Source organism: Mesitornis unicolor, unplaced genomic scaffold, assembly GCF_000695765.1.
Source record: "Mesitornis unicolor isolate BGI_N332 unplaced genomic scaffold, ASM69576v1 scaffold43603, whole genome shotgun sequence".
Classification (NCBI taxonomy): domain Eukaryota; kingdom Metazoa; phylum Chordata; class Aves; order Mesitornithiformes; family Mesitornithidae; genus Mesitornis; species Mesitornis unicolor.
Window position 1 is genome coordinate 1 of NW_010177481.1, and position 9,626 is coordinate 9,626.

The window sequence follows — 9,626 nt, forward strand, 5'->3', positions numbered from 1 at the left end:
GGTGGGTCTGTTGTGGTCCCATGGCCCAACTGGCAGTGTTCCATCTGTGGGGGCATCCTCACATTCTTCCCACATGGTCCTGCAGCCTCCCCAGCAGTGTTTGCACCTGTTTTAGTACCTCCTCCTCATCCACACCGTGGAAGGCCTCGCTGGGGATGGTGGGGAAGGGGTGGTAACCTGGGTATTGTGTGGCCTTGCCATTGATGCCACAGCGACACAACCACTCTACCTCCTCTGCCAGGCCCCTCAGCTTTGGCTCCACCACCTCCAGCCATTGGGCCAGCCCCACCAGCCCCATTGAGGCCTCAAAGCCCTCACCATGGCAAAGTATGGCAGCCACCAGTGCCTTCTCCAGGGCTTGGTGAGCCTTGAAGAGGACCCAGTTGGTGCAGTAGTGCCTGACGTCATTGTGGGCTGCCTGCAGGTCACTTTTGGCCTGCTGTAGCCACCGCCGAGCCTCTGGGATGGATGGAGTCAGGGCCATGGCCTCCTTCTTGCACAACCAGGAGCCTTCTTGTCCCCAGCGGTGGTGCTTGGCAGAGCTCAGAGAATTGTGACAATCCTTCCATGGCTTTCCCTCTGCCACAGCCTTCTCCTGCAGCCTCTTCTCCAGCTCTGGCTCCAGCTCTGATGCCATGACCTCCTCTGGCTCTGGTGCAGCACCCACCAGTGCAACATCATTCTCCTCCAGAACAAAGGCCACATCCTGTGGCTTCTGGCAGACCAGCATTTCACGCAGCACTGACAAAGCAGGTGCCTCCAGCTGTCCACCCAGGATGGTATTGATCTCCTGTGCTAGTGTCTCCAGGATCCTTAGCTGGTGCCGGTCCAGCACCAACTCCGCATGCCGGATGTAGAGGAGTCGCAGGGCACCACCAGCTACGCACACATGGATGACCCGTGACTGGGAGCTGCCCTCCACCTTTGCACCAGAGTGAACCAGCACAGTGCATATGTCCTCGCAGCACTTCACTTTCAGCTGCTCCACTGCAAAGCCAGCATCTCCCTCCATTCTCATCATAGCCCTGTGGCTCTGCCACCGGAGCAGGGCCTCCAGCCCCATCCTAAACCACGGTGACACCAGAAGGGTCTGCAGATGCTTCTGCCCAGGGCAGTGAGAACCGTAGCGACACGGCCGCACACTGCCCTCCTCCAGCCGCTGCTCTGTCACCTCTGAGAGGGCCCGTGGCCGCAGGCGCAGGGGTAGCTTTTGCAGCAGCCACTGGGAATTACAGCTGGTCCCTGGCAGTTCAGCCATAAACACAAAGGTCTTCCCCAAGAGCCTAAAGGTATTTGAGGACACACAGTCATTGAAGTACAACCTGTGGGATGGCTCTAGGCAGTCAGCAGTGCTCAGCAAGTACAGCTCAGCCACAGTGGAGAAATCAGGGGGCTCCGATGCCTCCTGCAGTAGCTGGAAGAAGTGTCGCGTGGCCAGCAGGACTGTCTTCTTCTGGATAGTACTGAGGATCCCATTGACATGGCTCTCCTGGTGGATTTGGGCTAGGACATGGCTGTAGTGAGACAGTGTGGGGAGCAGGACCACCCCGAGGTGTTGCAGGAGGTCTCCATAGACAGCTATGTGAGGATCAGGTGTGAGGAGATAGGGGTAAAAATCAGCCTCATCTGGGAGTGCTGTCACCACTTGCCGTGGTGTGGCCATGTCCCCTGACTTGACCAGCACTACGGGCAGCTCAGCGAGGCACCCTGCATCGATGTCCTTCAGATGGTTCTGTAAGAAGTTGTACATCTTCTGGAGCACACTGGCCCGTGTGCTCACCTGCTGCGGCGTCTGGCAGGCTGCCCTGCACACCTGCTTCAAGTTGGCCACCACCAGGGCTGTGGGTATCTCTACAAGGACTCCCACGGCCTTCAGGAGGTCCTGTTTCATTAAAAAGGACTTTGGCAGGATGGTGGCTGATGCCCACAGGAGCTCAGCCACATCTTCTTGGCAGTGGTAAACACTGCCCTTCAGGGCCACGGGCTTAGTACAGGCTGCAAAAGGGAGGTGGAGGTTCACCAAGTTTGGGGGGATGTCCAGTGAAGGCAGGAAGTGGATTGAGGCAATTTGCCCCAGTAAATCCCCTGACAAGGGATTGACCAACATGGTGCCAAGCTGTTTAAGCATCTCCTCCTGTCGTGCCAGCAGGTCTTTAGTGTGGCACCCTGTCTGAGTGGCTTCATGTTCTATCTCCTGGGCCAGCACCACAAAATCTTCCACAGACAGGCTGGTGCGGACACCTGCCTGAAGCAGGAAATCATTCACAGCTTTGCAGTTGTAGCTCTGTAGCTCTGCAAAGAAAAACTTGGGCACAAAGCGGTGTTGGAGCCGCAGAGTGCAGAAGGAGGGCGTGTTTTCATAGTAGTAGGAGGCCAGATGCAGCATACCATTGGCATCAGGTATAAAGGCCACAGTCTGAAAAGCCGCCACAGCAGCTTCCTTGAACTTGGTGTCACAGATGGGTTGCAGGGCAAAGAACAACCGCACAGCTTCCATAAGCTCTTGTGCTGTGAGCTGGGACAGCCGGGGTAGCACCACAGTCATGAAGAGCTGCTGGTCATCTGTGAGCCCCCACTGCAAATCCTTGGCCAGCTCCTGGTGGCTGCTGTCTGCTGTGAGCAGTAACATGTCCTTCTCCAGGCTGTACAGAGATTGGACACCTGGGGGCAGTTTTGGGAACAGGCTGCGGAGCAACAGCACCTTGCGGAAGGGTGCCACAGGTACATAGTCCCCATCATGCTTCTGGAAGAGAGGCAGGATCCGGAGCTGCTGCAGTGCTGATGAATCCAGTTTTCCCTTCACAAAGTACAGCAGGACAGTCACATCGGACTTGTTTAACTCCTTCCAGCGAAGATCAGCTCTGTTGTCCACCAGCTGGGCCAGTACAGCCCTGGGCTCTTTGACCTGCAGTGCCCTTGTTTTCAGGCAGTGGTAGGCAAAGTCAGAAGGCAGCAGGGACTGCTGAAGCACAGGGATGCCGAGTTTGTGCAGCACCTTGTCCACACTCATGTCACACTCAAAAAGAACATTGGGGAGGGAGGATAGTGGCAGTAGGTGCTTCGAGCCTGTCTTACCCCCCTGAACAGGCAGCACCACCAGATCCTGAAGCTGATCCATGAATGACTTCATGTCCGCCTCCAACTTCTCTGTGGCCTTCATGGACGTATAGACCACAGAACTGAAGAACTTCCACAGCTTCTTGAGCCACTTCTCCCCCTGTGTGGTCCAGTTCAGCTGACCTAGTGTCTCCTGGATTAGTGGTGTGGCCTCCAGGAGTCCAAGCTCCTTCACAAAGCGAGGCAGGGTCAAGTCAGAAATGAACTTGTGGGCAAAGTGATGGCAGTGGTGGGGGAAAAGGTGGGCAAAGTTGTTCTGGAAGACTGGGTGGTGGATGCTGAGGACATTCAGGCAGCCATCTTCTGTGGCCAGCAAGGGCAAGCCTTCCAGTTCTGCACTGTCCACGTCTGTGAGCTTCAGGCAGTGTTGCAGCAGGATGGAGCAGTTCTTTGGGGTCTCCAGTGGTGTCTCAGCCAGCAGGCAGGGCACAGGGAGTGCCAAAGCCTTGAGGAAGCGCCGGAGAGAGGCTGGCTCCAAGGCAACAACATCCACATGGGCTTCAGTGAACTCCTCACAGATCTGCCGCAGGTAGCAGAATGCTGGCACCAGCTTCATGTTCAGGCGCTGCAGCACCACCTGGAGAGCTGGCTCAGGCATCTCCTGGAGGAAGTATGGCTCTGTTAGCACATCCCCACCACCTGGACATGCCCAGGTTATTGTCACCATTCTGTCAGGTGGCTTCACATGGTACACAGGCACCAAGGGCAGGCGTGCATGACTGATGTGCCTATAGACAGCTCTCACCAGGTCCTGAAAGGTGCGTTGCACCTTTGTTGCAGCAGGGAAGAACTGGAGGTAGCGGGAGGCCAGGTGCTGCTGGCAGGCATTCAGGGTCTCGAACTGGAGCTCTTCACGCCTCAGGGCTTTCCACTGCCTGGTGAGAAAGGCACAGTAGAGTGGAACTAGCAAGTACTGGAGCAAGAAGCCATTCCAGGCTGCCTCTGTGCTGCCTGCGTCCTGGCGGAGATTGCGTCTGGCTGCATCCACAGAGAAGTTGGCATTGATGTGCACAGGCAGCCCTGTGGTCAGCGGCAGCGGGAGAGTGCAGAAAGCTTTGCCCATGACTTTGTTGAAGTGAAATTGCTTCAGGCAGGCAGCCACAGCCCCATAGGGCAGCCGCTCAGGAACCGGAGACTTGTCAGCCCCCTGATGCACCCCAATTTGGGAGATCACCCTCCATACGGTGCTGGTCCTGGCCTTGCTGGTTTTGACTGTCAAGCTATATGAGACAGAGGTGGGGCTGTTCCCATCCATGGCTTGGCTCAGTCTCGCCTGAAAACCCCGTCTCAGCTCTGCATCACTGTCCGTCAGCTCTGTGGTCACTCGCAGCTTCTCCAACATCTGCTCCCTGCCTGGGGGGATCTCGGAGAAAACCACAGTGCGGACGTGCCGGAGGAAGAGCACCAAGTCCTCACCTCCCTCAGCCAGTACTCTCTCCATGTCCATGAGGTCTTGGTCTCGCACGACCAAGTCAGACACCCTGGAGAAGGCAGCCTCAGCTGCAGTGCGGAGGGGCAGCCGGAAAAGGACACCCTGGTTTAGGTTGAAGAAGGAAGGTAGGAAGGTGCCATAAATGTCTGGAAAGGTCTTCTTGAATTCAGGGTTGACAGCGAACATCCCACCAGGACTCTCAGCTGTGGCTCCGGGCACGTAGTAGAGATGGGGATCAAAGACACACAGGGCACTGTCTCCAGTGAGGAAGGCTGGGCAGTTAGTAAAGTGGAAGACAGTGTTGAAGCCAAGGCCAAATTTGCCTGTGACATCCTGCCGACCTTGTTTGCCACCCACTCCCAGACGCTGAATGCCTTCAATGTCCTGCTGCTGGAAGGGGCTGTCATTGTAGATGCAGAGGGCAGGGCCCTGCAGGAAGTTCCAGTTCTCACTGAAAGTGGCATCTGTGGGGTGCTGCTGGCGGTCCCACACAAAGTGCACCAGCCCTGCACCAGCATCATCTGCATTCTGGAGCAACTCTGTCACTATATCACGAGCGGATACTGGGTACTCACCCAAGATATTCTTTAGCCTTGTAGGCAAGTCTTCATGGGCACCAAACGGCTGCGCCCAGAGGCTCAGATCTGCGGTGAGCAGTCGGCTTCTCTCCAGTGCCCAGTGGCGTGTGGTAGGCACCCTACAGTGCAGGGCTGTGGCTCGGGACAGCTGTTCATGGCACAGATGGACATCTCTGTCCACTGGCATCCATGGTGTATCATTAAAGTGGAGCTTGTCCCGTGGACGCAAAATGCCCTCCTGGTCAGGTAGAAAGAGCTGCTGGGTCTGGTAAGCATTTGGCTCTTTGTCATCTGCCATCAAGCCACAGGACACCAGCCGCAAGGCCAGAGTCAGCTCCGTGGCAGGCAGTGGCTCTCCAGCATGCAGCTCTGCCAAGCTGCAGAGCACTTGGGCATAATCATCCCAGGTGAATGTGCTACGTAGCCCCACACACTCCCAGAGTTGGCTGTAGGGCTGGTACTGCTCTGGGAGCTGGTGAAGATATGGAACAGCCTCAAACAACAGCGTCTTAGCCACAGCCATGACCGGCACAAAGCGGGAGCCCACCAAGATGAAGGGGTTCCTTTGGGCTACTGCAGAAGCCACCTCACCCCAGCTGGAGTGGTCTCTCTGGAGCAGGTTGTTCAAGTACTTGTAGCAGCAGTGGGTGCTGTCTCTCAGGTCTTCCAAAGCGAGACGGTTGGAGCTACAGGTCAGTGCCTGCAACTGCTCAAGGACTGTAGCTGCTGGTAGCTGCCGGTCTAGCCCCAAGAAGGATGCAACCTCCTTGGCGAGTCTGAAGTTTTCCCCCAGCAGTTTAGGAGCCAAGATAGGGTGGATGAGCCCCAATAGCGGGGCATTGGCGTGATGGTAGAGCTGGGCAGCTGGAAACAGCACGTGTTCTCCAGTGGGCAGTGTACCAGGAAGGAAGGGCACAGTCTGGAAAGCTGCCTGCATGGTGTTGTTCACCCTCTTCTCCACTGCATCCTGAAGGAGCTCAAGGATGCAGGCAGCCCTTCGGCAGGCCTGAGCATGGTCCTTGGTCCAGATAAGCTGCACTGTCTTTGTCCGCTCCAGCAGTTCTGGCAGGGTCATTGTGTCCTTAATCATGCCAAGTCTCTCCAGTTGGCTTAGTCGTTCTGGGGAGAGGAAGGCGTCCCCACTGGGGAAGTGCCCATCCTCAGGGTCATATAAAGAGGCAGTGCGGCCTCTGGGATGCACCAGGCAATTGATGAGCTGCAGGCGACCATGAGGGGTGACAGGAATGCAGGGCACTGTCTGCAGCACTTTGTCCACATCATCATGGGACATATCCAATGCATGGAGAATCAGCGGGTCCCGGTCAACAACAGAGAGGTCTTTCAAGTTGGGAAGCACAAGCTCACAGTAAAAGCGGGGCCAGTCATAGGTGCCAGCATCCACTGCCTTCCCGAGGCCCCTCTGCACGTGTTCTGGCAAGGTCACAGCTAACAGGGGATGAGGCAGGGCGGTGGCAAAGACACGCTTTGCCGTGGCACCCAGCTTGGGATGTCTGACCACATCCTGGTGCAGAAAGCGGGCATCCTGCAGTGAGCACCACGAGCAGCCATCAGAAAAGAGCTTGGGGCCATTCCTGGCTGCCACAGAGTGGTAGAAGCCAGTCACAGCCTCCGTAAAGGGGTAACGTGCAGTGTTGGTGTCCGGCCAGAAAACATGATATTCATAGCTCTTCAATTCACCTGCCTCATGCATGGCACGGAGGTGATCCAGCGCCCGAAGCCAGGCAGCTGGCACGGCATTGCGAAGCAGCATCCGGTTCCACTTACCCTGCTCTGATGTGTCCCACAGCCCCTTGCGGTTTGAGAGAATGCTGAAGGCCCCGTGCACGTGGATTGGCAGCCCTGAGGCCACTGGCATGGGAAGGTGGCAGAAGACTTTCCCCTCCTCGGCACCTAGACGCGGCACCCACTTGCCATCTGCAGTAAGGGCAAGGGGAAGGGCCACACCAGCCATGGGAGGTGGAGGATGGAGCCCTGCCTGTGTGTTCTGGTGAAACAGTTCCAGCAACTCCCCATCACCTTGACACACCAAAACTAGGTAGTGCCTCGTGGTCTTGGATGCCTCCTCGCAGGCTGTGAGCTGCTCGATGGCTGCCCAGCTTGGGGGGTCTCCAGGGGACCCCAGGTCTCGTATCTCCTTTTGTCGCAGTATAGCCAGAGGCACGGTATCCTCCGCAGAGGTGGCCGTGTCTGGCAGCATCTCCAGGGACATCTCCTTCACCTTCCGTAGGAAGAGAAGCAGGAGCTGGTTAGAGCCAAGGAAGCTGGTGCCAAGGGACTGGATGCGCTCTGTACCAAAGGCCTCTGAGCAAATCTGTGATTTCACAGCTTCCTCTTCAGTGCGAAAAGGCAGGCGGAAAAGGCTCCCTGGAAAGGGTCCTGGCTCAGGGAGGCGGCACCCAAAGATACCATGGTAGGGCCAGAATTGCTCAGCAAAGGCACGGAGAATGCGTGGTCGGCTGGAGAAGTCCAGGCGGATGCCAGGGCAGCCAGCCCTGGGGATGTGCTTGCCCAGATGGGTGCCGTTGGGATCAAAGATGAGCAGTGTCTCCCCAGTCAGCACCGCTGGCACATCTGTGACACGGTAGACAGAGCTGAAGCCCAGCCCAAAGCGCCCGATCCGGCCTGCTTGGCCCTCCTTCGTAGCAGCCCCAACCCGTGTGATGTTACGGAGGTCATCCTCTGTGAACAGGGCGTTGTTGTAGGCCCAGAGGGCAGGGCCATGGCAGGCAATCATGTTGGGGTCCAGCAGCCCTGAGGTGGCCTCTCTGCGGTGTCGGAGGTCCAGGAGGAAACGGCACACAGTAGCTTCAGCATCCTCCGCATTCTGGACCATCTCTGTGAAGAGGTCGCCCTCCTCGCCATACTCCCGGAGGATGTTGCGGAGCCGTAAGGTGATGGGCTCCGAGGGGCCACAAGCCACGAACGGCTCTGGCCCCAATACCCGTGTGCTGAGCAGCTCCGTGCCAAGGAATATGGCTGTGCTGGATGGCATTGCCTCATGCACCACCTCCTGAACATCCTCCTCTGCCTCCAGCTCCATGTCCAGGTACACAGTAGAGGCAGCCGGGTGGAGGACAAAGCCCGAGCCATCCAGGATCCTCACAGGAACCGGCACCGTGCCATTGCCCTGGTGCCCCCGACTCTTCAGCCACTCCAGGACAGCTACAGCCACCTGCAGCTCTGCTGCAGTGCCAGCTCTGGAGCTGCGCGTGTCTATGTCCTGCCCCAGGCAGCACAGGGCTGCAACTGCCCTCTCCTCACTCACCTTCGCCTCCACCCCCCAAGCCCTGAAGAGGCAGCTGTAGGACAGGAAGGCAGGGGGCACCCGGGGCACCAGCATTGCCAGCTCCACCTCCAGCTCCTCAGGATAGCCCAGCACGGCATCACACGGCAGAACAAACCCAGCCCCAGTCCACACCACAGCATCGGCTGGGACAGCCCCAAAGGTCTGCAGGTTTTCCTGCATGTGCTGGTAGACAGGCCGGAGTGCGGTACCTACCTCACCCATGTCCCTGCTCCGTGCCAGATGCCTCAGCTGCTCCCACACTTTCTCTGGCGGGGGGATCTGGCTCAGCCCCAGTTTCTGCTCTGCCTCTGGCACAAAGGCGCTGGTCAGGTGCATGACAAGCCCCACCAGCGGCTGGAACTGGATGGATCGCAGCTCCTTAGGGGGCAGGAAGAGCTGCCCAGGCTTTCCAGTGCACTTGGAACGAGGAACCCATGGCAGGGCCTGGAGCTGCCTAAGCTTTGCAGTGCTGAAGCCAGCCAGTGCGTTGGGGCGGGTGCAGACCTTGATCACTGCCTGAGCCTTGTCCTGAGCCGCTGCGTCACCCCGACTCACACTTGCTGCAGCCTCCAGGATGTCTGAAGGCACCAGGCACCCCTCACCGTGCCGCAAGCCCAGGGATCTCAAGGCATGGACGACAGGCGGGCTGCAGAAGGTGGCAGGGGGAAAGCGCTCAGGGCCCAGCAGTGCCCGCAAGGTGCTCTCACAGGGGTCGTAAAGGTCTCCTGGGCACGCGGGGCCATTGGGGGTCTCCAGGAAGGCCAGCTTGCTGCAGGCCTGCTGCAGTGGAGGGCTCTGTGCAAAGAGGATATCTCCGTGCTGCAGCACCCAGAGCAGCAGAGCCTGCGTCTCGGCTGCCCGCCCTGCATAGGCACCCTGGGCCACGGCTCTGACGGCCTCCAACATCGCCTGGGCTGTACTGGTGAGGGGCCTCTGAAGCCTCCCCAGGAGTCGTCGGTCAGCTTCATCCCGGCACCGCAACATGGCCTCTGGCAGCACCACATCTCTGGGCAGCTCCAGCTCTGGCACCAGTGCTGGAGTGTCACCGGCCGGTAGCAGCTTCGTGGGCTGCGGGTTGGCCAAGCAGGGCAGTGCGATGAAGAGGGGCAGAGCAGCCAGCGTGACCCTGTCCTGCTTTGTCAGGGATGGGATGTCTGCGAGGTAGAGCCGAAGAGTGGCCACATCCCCAGCA

General features: G+C 58.2%; 1 protein-coding gene across 1 annotated transcript in view; it reads right to left on the reverse strand.

Annotated features, from left to right (window-relative positions):
• Nucleotides 1-118: 118 nt before the first annotated feature.
• Nucleotides 119-9,626, reverse strand: part of LOC104538773 (sacsin-like) — a gene marked incomplete at both ends in the record, with an annotated part of 10,973 nt that continues 1,465 nt past the window's right edge. The window contains one exon of the mRNA XM_010182099.1: nucleotides 119-9,588. Within this exon, the coding sequence (XP_010180401.1) occupies nucleotides 119-9,588 (9,470 nt within the window). The remainder of the gene's footprint in view (nucleotides 9,589-9,626) is intronic.